Genomic DNA, 18466 nt, shown 5'->3' with positions numbered 1-18466 from the left:
GAGGATGGGAGTGTGCAGCCAGTCGTCGTTGTCATAGCCGTAGACGGTGTCAGCCCTCAGCCGGTACACCGGCAGCTGCTCCTCCAGGAGACTGATGATCTCAAACTCCGGTAGGTCAGTGCTGTTACACACATCTGACAAGACAGACATAGAGGGAGGGAGGAGAGCATAAACAGTGGTGGAACTGCAATAAGTAGAAGTCCGGAACTAAAGTAAGTAAAAGCTATGCAGAATGTCCCTTTTCACGCATGCAAATGTTTTGAAAGTATAGCAGATCTACAAGCGCACAGTGCGTTGCATCACGACGCATTGTGAGCTTGTAGATCGGCTATTTTCAAAAGGCTGAAATGTATGGGTTTGAAGTGTTTTATGTATGTTTTCTAATCAAAATATCTGAAGTAACTAGTAACTAATGCTTTCGAATAATTGTAGTCGAGTAAAAGTACAATATTTGGCTCTGAGATGTAGCGGAGTAGAAGTGAAAGTATTGGAAATTGGAAATACTCAAGTAAAGTAGAAATACCTCAAAATTGCACTAAGTACAGTACTTAAGTAAATGTACTGAGTTACTTTCCAGCCACCACTGCATAGAGGGAGGTATAGGAGGGAATATGTTGATGTGACTAACTGGTGTACGTACGGCACACTACTGGTGGATCTTAGAACTACAAGGAACATGCGGGTGGGGGACTTTGAGAATGACACAGCTATTGGTGGTAATGATTGTGATTTCTTGATTAATTGAATACACAGGGCCACAATGGAAACAAGCCCTTTGTGCTATCCTTTTAGCATCATTGTATAATCGTACCATGGTAAAATTGGTAAACTGTTAAAAAAGTATCCAATCAATCAATCAATCAATCAATCAATCAATCAATTCCAGAGAGCCACCACCAGTTCTACAAATCCACCAAGAGAGGGCAGTACAAGTCAGTCATAACATCTTCATGCTCTCCTCCATCACAAAAACTAAACTAAACTAAAATCTTAAGCCATTTAGACCTAAGGCCAGATTATATAAATCTCTTCTAAATCATGACAGTTTTCTGAAAAACCTATGTAAGTGGTTCTCAAACTATTTAATGTCAAGGACCCCAAAAAATATATGTAAATGGCCGTCGACCCCCATCTGGAAATATGTTGTTCCAGGGACCCCCCCAGAAGCAAAGATTTGAGTTTAAAACATTCGCTTTTAAAGAATATATATCCAAAAATGTGCGCCACATTTTCACGATTTTTCCTAAAAGGTCTGATACTTGATACTTGCCAAAGCAAAAATGTAAATCCCACCACAAGTGCAATATCCCATAACCGTTATCCCATTCCCTATATGCTGCTAAGGACTTATATAAATGGATTTTAGGACTTTAGAAATATAGTATTTTTAGATTTTTTTACTAGTAGTCTGGAAGCCAGTGAAAGAACATTTTGTTCACTTGCATTTTATGCATCTGCTGAATGACAATAAAGATTTCCATCTATCTATCTATCTATCTATCTATCTATCTATCTATCTATCTATCTATCTATCTATCTATCTATCTATCTATCCAGTGTTATAAGCAGATTGTAATGCATTATAAATATGCACTTATAATGCTACTGCATTATTACATCATGGCACAAGTGTTACCGTCACTGCCAAACATGTCCTACCAACATCTCGTGCTTGTAGTTGACAAATAAAACCACCTTGATTCTTGATTGATTCTTGCTTGTTTATTTGCGATGTGGTGTACACAAAGACTTGTATAGCTTTATCACTACATTCCTAATCTTTTAAAGCCGGCATTGTGCTCTGTGAGAATGACACAGATTGTTGAACACAGCTATTTATAAGTGATGTGTGGCATATATCATGTTTTGTATAGCTTAATCACAACATTCTTAAACATTCAAAGATTGCGTTGTGCATTCTGAGAATGACTACATAGACTTGTGATCGCTGTGTCCACATGTGATGTGGTGTAGTAGATAATAATTTGCATACAGTAGCTTTAAGACTAGATGCTTAAAGGGACATTTCACCCTTTTTGCAAAAAAATATTAATGACGTTTAGAAGATTTAGAACACTTTCCTGGGGTCTTCATGTGTGTAATATGTGGTTTTAGATCATTTAGATTTTACTTTTACCTTCCTGGACCCCCCCCCCCCCCCCCCAAAGAAAAAAGACAGACAGACACACAGACACACAGACACACACACACACACACACACACACACACACACACACACACACACACACACACACACACACACACACACACACACACACACACACACACACACACACACACACACACTCTAAGGCTGTACCCTAGCCCTTATTTTAGGACTCGAACTTCGGCAGGAATTTCCGAGTGAACATTCGGACCATTTGTTTCTAATTAAAATAACCGTCTCGATCCGAGCGCACAGCGCGTCTCCCCCGCTCTTTTTTACCACTACGCAAACTACGCAGCTGCGTAGAGCCCCGACGGCTAGAGGCCCCAGAGTTCTCCCTGAAAAATGTTTAATATTGCAGCCCCGCCAGCCCGTTCCGTCGCAGACTCGCAGTTGATTTTTCGCCTATTGCAGTCGGTTAGGGGGGACCCCCCAGCGAGATTTTTTTCCCTAGGATAGAAAAGGCAAGGAGCGCTGTGATTGGTTGTCAGTGGAGTAGGAAGCGCTGGGTTGTGTTTTGGACCGCACACAAGTGTTTATGCCTACTAGTACTCTAACCCTAACCCTAACTCTAACCCTAACCCTAACCCTAACTCTTAACTCCTAACCCTAAAACTTGTGGCGGCAGTGGGGCGCGAACCAGCGAAGTATTATTACAAGTCGGCGGAGTAGTCCACTAGGCTAGCGAGGCAGCTGGCAGAATGGGGTTTATGTTTATATTAGAAGGTGAGGTTCCGCCCGCGCGGGTGGCGCTTTCCTTGACTACTAGTAGCCGGCGTGGTAAAACGAGCGCTCCTTGCCTTTTCTATCCTAGGGAAAAAAATTAAGCGACCCCCCAGGGGGGGCTCCGACGGCCCATGGCGTCGCTTCCTCGGTGTCACTTCTTCATGATCCGCGACGCCCGGTCACGGCCGTCCGTCCCGTCGTGGTCTCCCCTGTTGGTCTTTGTCCCCCTATACTGCTGCTCAAACCCGGCCGTCAGAACGATTCAACGTGGAAATAATGTTGCAAAACAAAACAACAGCCTAGACTGTAAGGAAAGGAATAGGACCTTGGCGCAAAACATCATATTTACCCTGCTCTGCAATAACAAAAGTGTGTTCTTACATGATCCTCCATTTTACGATTCAAACTCTATGTGAGTAAATTAATTTAATATGAAACAAGCCCAAATTGATTAAATCAATTAATTACCAGCTGCATTATTATTATCTGTGGGTCTGCTGCTGACGTTATGCCACTTTTTAGCTGCGCTCCGCTGTTATGCTCAAATTAGTGTCCCTAAAGAATTCTGAGGCAACATGGCTGGAGACGAGGCAGCCAATCAGAACTGCTCGACTAGCCATGTGCACATGGGGAGTTTGGAGAGGGACAGCACAACAAGGAGATAGACATAACTTCTGACAGGAATGCACTAGAAACTTACTTTTTTTTACATGCTCATATCACATTCTCGCCGAGATATATTTTCGAGTTAATAAAAAAGGAAAAAATATATAATATTTATTTTTATAAAAAAAAAGAAAAAAAAAACCCGAATGGTTCATACCCATTAATTAAGATTCGAGTGCCAACCCTAACGAGCGAACATTCGAACCTTGAATGTTTGGGGACAGCCTTAACACACACACACACACACACACACACACACACCTGTGATGGTCCCGGCATCCCTACAGCCGGGTGGTGCTGGTAGCGTGTCCAGCAGACTGGGTTCTGCCTCACTCACATACTGCTCCTCCTGGGTAGGCCACTGGCCAGGCTCGGGGTCTGGGTCCGGGGCTGGGGTCAGGGAGGGGGCCGGGGAGGCCAGCTTGGCTCACCTCTCACTCGGGTGGAGGAACAGCTGCCATGCGCCTACGGAGCTGCAGCTCCTCTGGCAGACGATGGTAATAGATCTGAGATCACAGCCACCTGGAAGGCGGGGAGGGGAGGGAGGAGAGAGATATTGAGTGAGTGATCAATAGAAAGAGAAAGAAAGGAAGAAAAGCAAGGACAGAAATGCATTGTCTGAAGAGTAGTCTCTCGAGACAGACCATTGACTCACGTCAATAAAGAGAGCGCTGTTTTCATTATAGACAAAGTCAAACGTCACAATATTTTTGACCAAATACCTTGATATCGATATTATGACGATACTGTTGTATCGTCACGAATCACGATAACAACAATTACCTAAGCAATTACGTAAGCTTGTAAAATGGCTATTTCAACTATTTTTTTAAATGTTTGATTTAAGCTTAAGTGATTAAAAACCAGGAAAAGTTATGACATACTGTATCACAATATCCAAAATCCCAGAATATAATTAGTCTCATATTATAATATTCCTCCAAATCCAATGGCCAGACACCATCAGCAACAGCGAACTCTGGCAGAGAACAAACCAGCTGCCCGCAGAAGAAGAAATAAAGAAACGCCGATGGCGATGGATAGGCCACACTTTATATGAAAGCCTGCAATGTCAAGCCATAACATGGAACCCACAGGGCAAGTGGAAAAGGGGTCGCCCAAGAAATACCTGGCACTGACACCTGGAGACAGACACCAAGACCATGAAGATGAACTGGAACCAACTGGAGAGAACAGCTCAAGGCAGAGATGGCTGGAGATCGCTTCTTGACGGCCTATGCCCCAGAAGGGGTAGTAGGCGTAAGTAAATAATATAACAATATTGAGATAATATTGATATATTGCCCAGCCCTAGATCAGACATGTTGTTATTACCCACAATCCACTCTGATGTGATCAGCATGTGACCGTTACCCTGTCCTGAATCTCCATACAAAGCCTCTAACAACAGTGTAGCTGCTGACCCTGCAACTGGGCAGCCTGCCAACCAGCCACCACATACAGTACATCCATTAGCAGAAACTACTTTTCAGCTGCAGGGTAGACTGGATCTACCTGGTTTAGCCTAACTTGATGCTGTGTTTTGTGCAACGACAATAAGTACAGTGTAATACATTTAAACATGTCATGGATTAAAGTCTCAGAGGACAGATTTCAGTCTGATGGATTCCACAGAAGTCTTCCAATTTCCAAGGAATCATGTCGTGCACCAAAAATAGCCTATTTACATGCTCCCAACGCGTGAGCTATTTTCAGTTATTGGTTATTTTAAGATGACATCTCATGATGATGAGATGTGTTCAAACTAGAAATAGAATAGATTGATCAAACTAGCTGTATGTTATGAATTGTCTCGGATATTTCATAAAAGAAAAGGTTAAAGTCTCAATCTGCGATTTCTTCAACTGGAATGTAGAACATTATGTTTAGAAGAATATGAACATCATCATTCTACACATTGTGTGCCAATTGTTTAGGAAACACTGTTTCACAAATCACAGATTGGGACTTGGCCTAAAGTTTCCAGTCATGACTCATGAGATTTTATTTTGCGTGAAACCAAGTTATTTGGATCTTCTGCGTCGACAACCCACAACGATGCACTAGATTCTAGAATATCGCTTCTGAAGAGCCTGTGTTGTACAGTAAGTTGGCCTTCCTCTCTGCCCTTATAGTCACTCACCCTCCTATCTCTACAGTGTAGTGAGAGGAAGGTGAGCACTGAGTACAGTATGTCTACACCGTCCTATCCAGGTATGGGAAAGAATACCGTGAAACCTTTTTTTAGAGGAAAAAAAGAAAGGTGATCTCACACACTGGTACTTTAAGCTTTGTTGGGAAGACGGGGTCCCATCTGTGATATTATATGCTCAGATAGTCTGTCTCAAATGTACAGAAGGGGTTCATAAACAAACAGCACTGCTGCAGCACACTGCCCTCAGCCTGCGGGGATCCGTTATTCACTGCAGCAGATGTACTGCCAGTGAATGCATCAGACTTCTGCGTTGTGAAAGTAGAAACTACAACCAGAGGGAACGTGTGTGAGTGTGTGTGCACGGCTGCATGCTCATGTGCATACGTGCGTGCATGTGTCCTCTCATTGCAGAACAGTACAGGACACAGCTGCATGGCTGTAAAGGTGATGCTTCACTTACATAAGAGAATATGTAAGTGCATCTGTCAGACCATGAAAAGATGCACAGCTGATGCACCAACCACGATGTACAAGGACATATTGTCGGGTGCTATCCTGTGTTCATTTTTGTATCCTGAGTGACAACAAATGTGGAATTAGAATGAAGCAATGCACTCACACATGTATTCATACACAATCACCTATTGGGGAAGGGTTTTTGATGCCTCAGCACTTACTACATAACTCTCTACAGCGTCACCTTGGGATGCCTTTCTCACTGCAGCATGCTGTTAACTAGAGCTAGCTATACAAATCCATTATCCTCGCCTCTGAATCACAACATGTATTGATTGATTGATTGAAATATTTATTAACAGTTTGTAGAATTTACAGTACATTTTAAGCACAAACTCAATACAAAGACTGTTAACTGTGAGTGGACGACCCAATTAAGCATTACACTTGTTTACAACAGGGTCCACATTGTTCAATTCATCAAAGTATCTCCACGGTAAAGCTCTTTATCACAACTCCGGTCCCGAACGACATATGTGTAGATGAAATATAGTTTGGGCTTCAATTTGCAAAGAGAATGAGGGACATTTGGATTGTCAGATTAAGCCTACTGCTACGGTTGGAATAAGAATGAATAATTCCTACCTCACAATCAGAAATCAAAGGTGAACATGCATAAGCAAATACATTTAGCAAGTGTCGGCTCAGCTGGTTGAAAGAAAACCTAAATATAATGGCCTAATCTTCCAGAACACTCCAAGAAGGCACAGCCATTTAGCCTCCACGTTTCACTGTCCCTCTCTCCAATTCTGTAGATAATTTCATTTATCCTACAGTGGAGTATAGTCCAGAATCAATGAAGCATGATGATAATGATACCCATTTAAAATGGTACAGATTCACATCACATGCATGCTGATGCTGTGGATTATGCCCATGCATGCATGGTCACATGCACATCATTCATATCATAAACATCGCATTTGAAATGTTGAATGTTCTGAGCCGAGGTGCGGCTATAAACTATAGCCTAGGCTATACATCACCACGTTGCGTCAGAGAGATGCGATCATGCTTTCTGTGACATTGATTTGATGATATATGAGAAATACATATTTCGAAAGCGTATTAAATAATATTAATACTTTAAATCGAGTAAACGAATAGCCCAAATAGGCCTCCCTTATACTCACAATAATGACTGATCCAAAACGATGGTCTTTTTTTGTCAAACGTCAGAATCCGGAGCGTGGTGTGGTTCGGTATATTTATGCTGTGTAGCCTACTGTAGATGACACAGGCCGGATAGCGGTCCAGTTCAGTAGCAAGTATAGCCGCAGTACAGTGTAAACACAAACTGTCCTTTCAAAACGGGAGGTGCTCCCTCTCTAGTGCTGCTCGACAACAAACCATGTGCTCAAGGTCACGTTTTATATGGTCCGTTAACTCACTTCTCTCTTCCTTCCCGACAGCCATGTCCCTCTGCCTCTCCTCTCCCTAGCTGTTGCTCCGCTGTCCGTCCGTCACACAAAACCGAGCGTCAGTGACGTCACGAGCATCCACGACAACGATGGACAGTGGCGGCCTGATGAATGGAACTTGTTGGATGATGACGAGTGACGCGGATCGATGGGAATGTTTCTCACATTCATAAAAGTATATTTATTTTAGTCATAGGCTACAGTAAAACATTAAAAAATATATTACACTATATAGCCTATACCAAGCGTCTTCAAAATGCAAATAAATAACTCAAAATAGTAGCCGGTAGCTAGATAACTATTAAGATTTTGAGATCATGAGCCCCCCCATTCTGGAAGGGAATAAGTAGGCTAGGATGCACAATTGCCATTGTCTGGCAATAAATCAATAACCACCGCAGACAGACCGCACATGTACACGTAACACGACAGTCTCAATTCAAATAGAATTCGTCACAGTCCAGACCGTCCTCGCTCTATTCCGCTTCAAACGTGCCAATAATTGGTTATGATTCATATAGTCATGACTAAATAATAAATAATAATTTCCTCCTTCTGGCAATATCCAAATAGGCTATAAATACCAGCAAAATAATTAAGTCTAGTTCTGAAAGCAAATGGGACTCCCAAGTTAGTCTTTCTTTGGGTGATAGTTTTTTCAGGTCAACAACACAAATTATCGTGATTATTGAATTAATTGATGTCTGAGAAGCTAATGAGCTGCTGTCACTTTCAAGAGCTGAGTGAAATCTAACACAAGATGGCAGCAGAGTTTTCCAAATAAAATGTAGGCTCTGCTTGTAGAACACACACACACACACACACACACACACACACACACACACAAACACACACAGTGGATTTGGCGTCGCTTTCCATCCTGAAAATGTACCTACATGAATAACAGTTACAATCTCATCATTCTCGGTTTTCAGGAGAACCACATCACCAAATGCGAAGCCCTGGCAGGGCTGCTAGTTACGACTATGAGAAACTGTGCAATGGAATAAGCGCTCTCTGCAGGTGCATATAATATACCTGTCCTGATCTGACCACATGGGAATTACTTTCGCTTGTTTACATCCTGGGAAACTCCGCCACTGCTCCTGGTGCTCCGCCATCCTATTGATGGGAATCGGATTATAGCAGGTTTGCGTCCTCCTCCTATGAAAGTTGAAATAATAAAATAGAATCTTCCAAAATGAATTTCGACCAGATCCTAGAAGAGGTCGGAGGGTTTGGAAAATACCAGAAGATTCTGTACGTTTGGATCTGTCTACCTCAGGCCCTTCTAGCTTTCCACATGATGGTGAGCATCTTCACCGGAGCCACGCCGCCTCACCACTGCCGGGAGAAGCCCGACGGCAACCTGTCCGCCCTGCTGCCCACCGTCAGCCTCAGTGGTGGAAGGTTTGATTCATTGACATTTCTATTTCACAAAGATGTACAAAAACTACAAATATTCTATTAAAAAAACTATTTGAGTTTCCTCTATTTTTGTAGGAGCTCACTCAGGCATAAAGCCTCTTCTTCTAGGTGACATTTACATTTCAATGTGTCTCTGTCATGTTGTCCTCCTTGTTTAATCTTGTAAGGCTATTTGCCTGCTAATTCATATCCTGTTCACAGTTCACACCCTGTTGACTTGGTGTGAAATGTGCTGATGTATATGAGGCTCTATTTGCATCTAGGCTGATCAATTAACTGCTATGCAGTTTAATTCTGACAGGGGTTGCCATGCAAAGCCGCGGATATCCCCCAATCCAAGAGAAAATAAGGAGAAATGACAATTCAGGAGCACCGCAGGAGATGTGGTCGGATTCAGGAGTGTTGACAGCCCTGGGCCAGGGGCCAGTTTCTTTTTTTTCTTCTCAAAAAGGCGTCCAAAGGCGCCATTGGCACTGGCCACCAGGGGAGGCTTCAAAAGCGTCAGGTGGCACTGAGACAGTTTTAAGAGTATTTGTAGTATTTGAAAAATCGTGAACCTGTGGCACAAATCTTTAAATATTCACAGCTAACGTTTTTAACTCAAATATTTGGTTCTGGGGGGGTCCCTGGAACAACGTATTTTCAGATGGGGGTCGACTGCCAATTACATTATAACATTTTGGGGATCCTTGACATTAAATAGTTTGAGAACCACTGACATAGAAACGATTTTTTCAGAAAAATAAATAAATCTAAGCAGCCTACTACTACTTTTTCCACAACTGGTCAGCCTGAACGTCAGCGACCCACAAGTGGACTCATCCTGCTTCTCCACGGACGCCCTGTTACAAGAGAACCACACTGCCCGCTGGCTGTGTCAGCATGGATGGGTGTATAGCAAAGTTATATTCCAGAGCACCACCGTCACTGAGGTAAGCTATTTCTTTTAGAATTATTTACATTTGTTTTATGATCAGCAAGAAGGTAGGATGTCCGCACACCGTTGTTAAGCTCCCAGTATAGTTAATTAGGAATACATGTTCAGGAATCAATGTTTCGACCCCTCCGGGAACCCCTGGGTCTTCGTCAGGAATGTTTTATGATCACTCACATCATGAACTAGAAAAAGTGCCCTTCCGGGCACAGGTCTCCACCAGGTTATCCACAGATCCGTGCAGTTAGAGGTAAAAACACTTTTCGGCCAGTTATAGCGCCACCTTGAGGCTGAGTTGAGCTGAAATTGTTCATGTGGCATTTCGTCCTCGGCCTAGTGGGAATGTGGGTGCACAATTTCACGGAAATCACGCGATGTGTTCATGATTTGCAGCATTTTGTTTGAAACTGAGCACTCCTGTGAACTTTGGAAGCCAATCTTAACCAATCAGGATGGAGTCTGATAAATCTGAAAGACCCGTTTCGTTGAATGGCTCTAGAGAGACTGTGTACCAATTTGCGTGATGTTTGGACAAAATCTGTAGGTGTACTGTGCAAAAACTTGTTTCGCACAAAGCGGCCTCCTGGTGGCGCTATAACAGGCCGTTCTGGAAAGTTTGGGGCAGAGGTTGATCGTTGGCATCCAGGGAGTGTGTGTGCAAAATATGGCATCGACCGGGTTAACGGTGGCCGAGATTAGCTGTTCACGGACGGACGGACGGACGGACGGAAGGACGGACGGACGGACACACAAACGGACGGACGGAGTGCAAAACATAGGCCTACTCTCCCCACATGCCTTCGGCCTGGTGGAGACAATGAACGAACAGGTGATAACTATGCAAACCAGCAGCTGCAAAAGAGGGAATGATTTAATGAAACTACACAAGCACAAGGATTTTATACATTTAAAATTGGCTGCGGCATTGGGCTGAAGTTATTATTCAACTAAGTTGAATCACTTGGGTCGACGTGCAACAGGAAATAATCACACCACTGGGACGCCCGCTAAAACCCTCTCGTCCCGTCTCCACCCTTTGGTGTGGTTTGGGTTTTAGAAAGGTCTTAAGTGCTTTCCCCAAACACTCTGCATCAGGGTCCTCCAATATGAATTAATGTCTATTATACATCCTCAAACCCATAAAGACTAATCTACGCACCATGGGTGACCGGGACTTCTGCTCGGTCGCCCCCGAACTGTGGAACACACTCCCCGCCCACCTGAGAGCCCCACAGTCGGTCGACAGTTTCAAGAGGACTAAAAACCTTCCTTTTTGCCAAAGCATTTTTATAGCTTTGCCGTTATATTTAAAAAATGTTCCCGTTCTATTAGATGTTTTTAATGGCGTGTTGTTACTTCTGTTTTTATTCATTTGCTGTAGCACTTTGAGAATGTAAAGTGTGTTATAAATAAAATCCATTATTATTAAACATATCTTTCCTCTGGTGGAATGCAGTGGGACTTGGTGTGTGACAGGGCCTGGCTGAACAGTCTTGGTTCGTCCATCTATATGTCTGGCTTGTTGGTGGGAGCTGGAGTGTTTGGAGCCATGGCTGACAGGTATAGATACTCACTGGTTCAATCTTCACGTAGAATCTTAGATCTACATAGGGCTGTATACTGTACTTAAAGGACCACTTCAGACTTCACCACTTTTAAAACTTTTCAACCTATATCTTCATATAATTGCTACTCGGTCGGTGGGAAGGCTGTGGGCAGTTCAGAAACCCGTCCACCAGTGACATCATCGATGGGGAATCCAAGCGAATAGAAACTGCAGGTTTTCTATTTCTTAAAAGAAGCAATGTGATAATGGAAGTCATCGTTCTCACGATAATAAAAATCTAAATATATATATATATATATATATATATATATATTAAAAGGAGTAAGTAAAACAGTAGTACAGCACCAATCAGTTCAGACGGGTCCGATTTTTTGTATTTTATCATGAACATTAGTGAGGACCAATTATGGAGAGTATGCACGGGACATCATCATCATACCTGGAAGTTTTGCAGGAACGCAAAAAACAACTTTCTGTCCTCGACAGCCCATACATCCAAACAGAAAAGTCCTATCTGACCTACTATATTAAGCGACATTAAACAATGTTAAACTCACTTTGCCACTCGATTTGCCACTCACTTTATGCATGCGCATATCCTCTATATGAAGATAGTTTGAAAAAAAAGAAAAAAAAACATATGGGATACGTTATAGGTACAGTGGTTCCCAAAGTGGGGTCCGGGGACCCCCAGGGGTCCTTGAAGGAGTTCCAGGGGGTCCCCAGCTAAATGATAGTTAGGAACCAAATGGACCCTTATGGGTCTGTAACTCAGAGAGTGTACAAATGGAACCAAATGAACCCTAACGGGTCCTCAGAGTAAAATGTTACAATATAAATTGGGGTCTCAAGATAGAAGTGCCATTAAATGGTCCGTAGCCTAATTCATGTCAAACTGGGATCTTCTCTTATGGGGGTCCCTGGCATATCTCTTCAAATGGGGAGAACCACTGGGGGGAACCACTGTTATAGGAGACCTGAATCTCATTCTCATCTGTAAAGCTGTATACGTTTAATAGTTTAAAGTATAAAGTCCAAAGTTTAGTTAGACCTATCCAATTCTCCAGTTGATGCAATGCCATGATGCGCACTCCCAAACGAGAACAATTACAACAATGTTCATGTGTAGTACTCGTCTATTCTCATGTCGACCCTTTCGCTTTCCGTACCAGGTATGGCCGTCGCCTTACCCTGCTGCTGTGTCTGGCCCTTCAGACAGTGTTTGGAGTAGCTGCGTCTTTCGCTCCCAACTACCCCATCTATGTGACACTACGCTTCGTTGTGGGCACCACCATATCAGGAGTCCTCAACAACGCCTTTGTACTCGGTACATGCATATAGCTGGAGACACATGCACAGTCGAATGGTATATACAGTTTGAAATGAAGATTGATGCAATATATCAATCCACAAAACGAATCAATTGAGCCATTTTCTGCCATACAATATATTTATCAGCAAATCAAAATCATCATATCCAGGCTACAAACACATTCCGTGCTAACAGACATACACACAAAGCCGTGCATAGGAGTGGCTAGCGCCCCTCAATTAGACAAAGCTGGAAAGCTGGCAAGTTTGTCCAACGCAGAACACGAACTAAACCCTTCTCACTCGTTCCGGCACGCTTCAAGCATTGCCTCAATTTAAAACTATCATGTTGCCTCTTGTCCCCATTCCTACACACCCTCCCCTCTCATCTCCCATCCTCTACTCTGCTGTCAAACCCTGCACTGCTTCTCTGCCCTCCGCTCCCCACATTAGGTACTGAGTGGGCGAGCACACAGAGGCGTATGTTAGCTGGTATATTCACCGACTATGCCTTTGGATTGGGCTACATGCTGCTAGCAGGTGTAGCGTACCTGATACGAGACTGGAGAATGTTACAGCTGGCTATATCAGCACCAGGCTTCCTTCTCATTTTTTACATATGGTGAGGATTTCAATTCAACGCCCTCCAACAGTCGCTCAGCCAGTCACTCTTGATTTGCATTGTCACTTTGCATTTTGTTCAGGCCAGAGAGTTAATCTGTCAACCACACACACACACACACACCTCAACTGCATGGTTGAATAGTATTTGGGCGGCGGTGCACAGCAGACAAGTATCTACATTGGTCTGTGGCAGTGGGTTACTATACTTTGGTCCGACATACCATTGGTCCGATCGACTACCTACCCCAAACCATCACCCTAACCATAACCGCGAGCATGGGGCAGCACACCTAAACCTAACCAACCCAACCATATCCCGAGTCGGACCAACGCTCCTTCGAACCAATGATATGTCGGACCAAAGTATGCTCCCCGTGGCAGTGAGCAAAGCCACATACAATACAGGCACCCACACATTCCCACAACAAATGAGTATAAGATGTACTAATACAACCGATTGCATTGCAGATATCTGATACAAAAGAACATGTTTACATGACAATAAATAAATACCTCTCCTTTCCCCTTGTCTTTGATCTTTGCCCCTCCACTTACTTCTGACATTCTCATTCCTCAACCCATTCTTTCATCTTTCCTTCCTTCTTTCCATCTGTCCCCGTCTGATGTCAGGGTGCTCCCTCAGTCTGCCAGGTGGTTGTTGGCCAACAACAGGACAGAGGAAGCCATGATTCTCCTGCGCAAGGCAGCTCTAGTCAATGGCCGTGTCTTACCTCCCGCCATACAGGTGTCTGACTGCGTATTGCGTATTAGACTTGTTATTCTATAAGCTGTATGTGATATAATGCCTGTTGGAAGTAAATTATAGCTAAACCTCGTGACATTTTCAACTTATTCTCTGTGCATGTGTGTGCCTGTACCTGCATGCATGCACATCAGGCAGAAAAGTGTGAGATGGAAGGACAAGAAAAGCGGAGCCACTCTGCTGCAGATCTTGTACGAACACCTCAAATGAGGAAGAGGACTCTCATCTTGATTTACATCTGGTAAATGTGTGTGCGCATACATACATGCATGCTTCATCCACAAGTACTCACGACCACCTGCCAATGTGTGAACCTGTTGGTCTGACAGATAATATTATAGACACTAGTTTTACACTGCTTAATTTTGTTTTTTTACTCAGTGTGACTTCCTGGTTAAGTAAGTAAGGTCGGAGTGGCTTATTTTTGGTATCAGCCGAGCAGTGAGGGTGTCTGTCCGCCTTTCAATAAGGTAGACTCCTACTTACCACATGTCTTAGTTACTCAAGCCATGCTACCGACATGCTGAGTTGGTGAGGCCTGGAATCTAACCGCACCTTGTGGTCCAAAGGCGAGTGCTGTATCGACTGAGCCACTGTATACACCAAGCTACTAGCTACCCAGAAATACATATAGTGACAGACAGATCTATGTATATGGATATATTACAGTATACTGCAGGGTTCCCCAATAGGCGGCCCGCGGGCCATTTGCGGCCCACAGAGCGACCCCTTGTGGCCCATGAAAGAATTTCCAAATATATATATATTTTTTAATGGCATTAAATGGGGGTCAGTAGCCTCTGCATGTCAAACTGGGCATCCTTTTCAAATGGGGTCTTGCCCTGAAAATGAATTTTCAGGGCAAGACCTCGACCTCGCGCGTGCAGACTCGGCCCCCAGCCTGGTACGCTAGTCAAAATATGGCCCTTGAGGAAAATTAATTGGGGAACCCTGGTATACTGTATAGAAAGAAATATACATAATATACAGGATGTGACAATTTATACTCCTGCCAAAACGAACTGTTCTACAAGTAGAGCTTTCAGATCAGTAACTTTCCGCAAGTGACCATGGTAAATGGTAAATGGTGCATTTATATAGCGCCTTTATCCAAGGCGCTTTACAGAGATTGTGCATTACATTCACCCATTCACACACACATTCATACACCGATGGCAGCGGAAACCATGCAAGGCACCAACTAGCACATCAGGAGCAATTAGGGGTTCAGTGTCTTGCTCAAGGACACTTCGACAGTAACTCTGGGGGAGCCCGGGTTCGAACTGGCAACCTTACGGTTACCATCCAGGCACTCTACCCCTGAGCCACCACCACCGCCGACCATCACGAAACAAATCTGCATTGTTTGAGTAGAAACTTAATCAAATCTAGGCCTACATCTCAGTTGGTCCTTAATCCCTCATGCTCCCTTCAATCATCAACGCTCTTTTACCCCTCTCTCACAAGGTTTGTGAACGTGCTGGTGTATTACGGCCTGTCTCTAGGAGTGTCCAAGCTAGGGACGAATCTCTACCTGACCCAGGTTGTGTTCGGACTCATTGAAATTCCTGCCCGTTCTTTGGTCCTCCTCGTCCTGCCGTGGAGCCGGCGCTTCTCACAGAGTGGCTTCATGGCCATGGGAGGTGTCGCCTGCCTGCTCATGCTCACTGTTCCTGAAGGTCTGTCTATGGGTGCTTCCACACAGTGGAGTCACGAAGATGCCAAAAGCCGCAAGCGGCAGGCGTCTCTTTCTGGTTTTGAAATAATTAATTGCATTTTTAAAAGCATTTTGAAACAGCTGGTGGATGGAAAATGACGCCCGTGTGTGGCTTCCACTTGCCGCAGAGGCACACGCAGGGACAAATTATCCATTGGGCCAGTGGGGCTGTGGCCCAGGGGCCCTTGGCTCTCAGGGGACCTTCAGGGAAATTGGACCGGGAGGTACTAGGTTTGACGCCCTGAAAAGGGCTCCTGGGGCCCTTCATTGGCTGTTAATTTAGTTAAATCTACGTTAAAAAGATGATAAAAAACACAGAAAAAATGTCACATGCACTATGGGGGCCCTGCAAATATTACCGGCCCAGGGGCTTTTGGCATCTTCGTGAATCTACTGTCTGGATGCAGTCTGTGTGACTGCATTCTGTGTAAAACTCACGCTCCTTCTAATCCATCCTTGTAATATTTCTTCCAATGCTAGAATAAATTCCTATCTGGGGGAAGCAGCTTTTTGCTTCTACGGGCCGTCGGCATGGAACAAGCTCCCACTGTACCTTCGTCAGGCAGCCTCTGTAGACATTTTTAAAGCTCAGCTCAAGACCCACTTATACAACACTGCCTTTAATTGATCTTATATTTTTTATTTTTCATGTCCTCACTGTACTGCATTACTGCTTGTTTTTTAATGTCATTGCCTTGCTTTTCTTTTATTCTCCATTGTTCTGTAAAGCACTTTGAGCTGCATTTCATGTCATGAAAGATGCTATACAAATAAAGTTTTATTATTATTATTATTATCTCCTTTAAAAGGTGCATGCGTAATGTTTCAAACAGAAAGCAGACCCGTAGGCAAACAAATGAAGAGTCCGGTGGCTTTCTGTTGTGCCACCCTCCAACTCTCACTCTTTACCTCTCCATCTAGATCACCCTCACATCATGGTTGGTCTCGCCATGGCAGGGAAGTTCGGTATAACATCCTCCTTTTCTACAGTCTATGTATATACGGCAGAGATCTTTCCCACAGTGCTGCGGTAAGGCTGCGTTTGTGTCGCCTTCTCAAACAAGCACATACAGTAACAGTTTTGCCCCCTATGTGGAGTGGACTACCATTCTATGTGAACCTGCCGATGCGTTTCGATTTCCTTTTTTTGCACCTTATGTTTAAACTTTGTTTGAATACTATGTGTATATACACAGTATATGTACGGTAGTAGATACCATATACCACCACTTTCTTTTTCCTTTGTGAAAAATACAAACATGCAAGCACAAAATGAAATTTCACCCTCTCCTTTGCACCTGTAAACCTGTGATGTGACAACGTTGAATCTGAAAACCATTCTCGTCAAGTCTCACAGAGCTTTTGCCCACATTCTCCCCATGTGCGCTCTCAGGCAAACGGGAATAGGCGTATCCTCGATGTTTGCAAGGACGGGTGGCATTTTGGCCCCCATGATCAATGTTCTTCACAACCACAGCCCCACCATACCCCTGGTCATCTTTGGAACTTCCCCACTGCTTGGCGCTGTGCTAGCTCTGGCACTGCCTGAAACCGCTGGCAGGCCTCTTCCGGACACAGTGGAGGACGTAGAGAAGTGGGACACCAGGTACTATGACCCCAGTGTTGTTTTTGTCGACTAAAACTAAGACGAAAAATGTTCGTCGACTATCTTTTGTCACTGACGAAAACTAAATGGAAACTAAATGAAAACTAAGCTATGATGACTAAAACTAAGACAATTGTATTGACAATTTCGTCAACAGCTAAAAACTAGACTAAAATGCTAGGAAGGGGACTAGTGGACAAGAGATCCAGTATTAGTAATTTTACACTTGGTTGCATGTTGAAAATAGCAGATCTACAAGCTCACAACGTGTCGTGAGCTTGTAGATCGGCTATTTTCAGCAAGTGTAAAATCAGTCATCACGATGGCATCAAGGCCCACCAAAATACATTTTAGTCAACTAAATCAACTTAAAGGTATATTCAGTGATTTCACTTAATTCAAATATCACTTATTTTTTTGTTTTGTTGTGATAATCCTCCCTACTATAGAGTGTGCTGGCCATATAAGGAGTTCCTCCCTGTCCCCAGTTAACCCCTGGGGGTCAAAAAACCGTAGGTTTCGTTTTTGACTCTATCCTGATTGGACGAAAGGCTGGGTCCCACAGCCAAAAACGAAACCTAAGGTTTTTTGAGTGAAATCACTGAATATACCTTTAACAAATTATGACATTTAGTAGACTAAAACTAGACTAACACTGAAACAATCCAGGTGACTAAATGTGACTAAAACTAAATAAACTATTTAAGAGAGTATGACTAAAACTAAAATAAAAATTTGCTGCCAAAAACAACACTGTATGACCCCCTGCTTTAACCACATGAACTCTGGCGCGGATATTGTCAGACATAGTCATATTTCTTTACAAGTTGTGACTCACCACTTGCCATGATGCCACATGCTGTAA

The 18466-nt window shown here is 43.5% G+C and overlaps 1 protein-coding gene across 1 annotated transcript; it reads left to right on the top strand.

The window, feature by feature from the left end:
• Positions 1–8852: 8852 nt before the first annotated feature.
• On the top strand, positions 8853–17635 carry LOC310867372 (solute carrier family 22 member 13; the record flags this gene model as incomplete). The annotated part of the gene is made up of 10 exons (XM_083777391.1): positions 8853–9061; positions 9870–10011; positions 11470–11573; positions 12753–12907; positions 13345–13513; positions 14146–14260; positions 14413–14519; positions 15746–15957; positions 16917–17025; positions 17389–17635. The coding sequence occupies 10 exons, from the start codon at positions 8853–8855 to the stop codon at positions 17633–17635; spliced, it is 1569 nt and encodes a 522-aa protein (XP_083633517.1).
• Between the last annotated feature and the right edge of the window lie 831 nt (positions 17636–18466).

This window comes from Protomyctophum parallelum (genome assembly GCF_964188405.1).
Source record: "Protomyctophum parallelum genome assembly, chromosome: 1".
Taxonomy (NCBI): Eukaryota; Metazoa; Chordata; class Actinopteri; order Myctophiformes; family Myctophidae; genus Protomyctophum; species Protomyctophum parallelum.
This window is presented reverse-complemented; position numbering and strand designations above follow the sequence as displayed.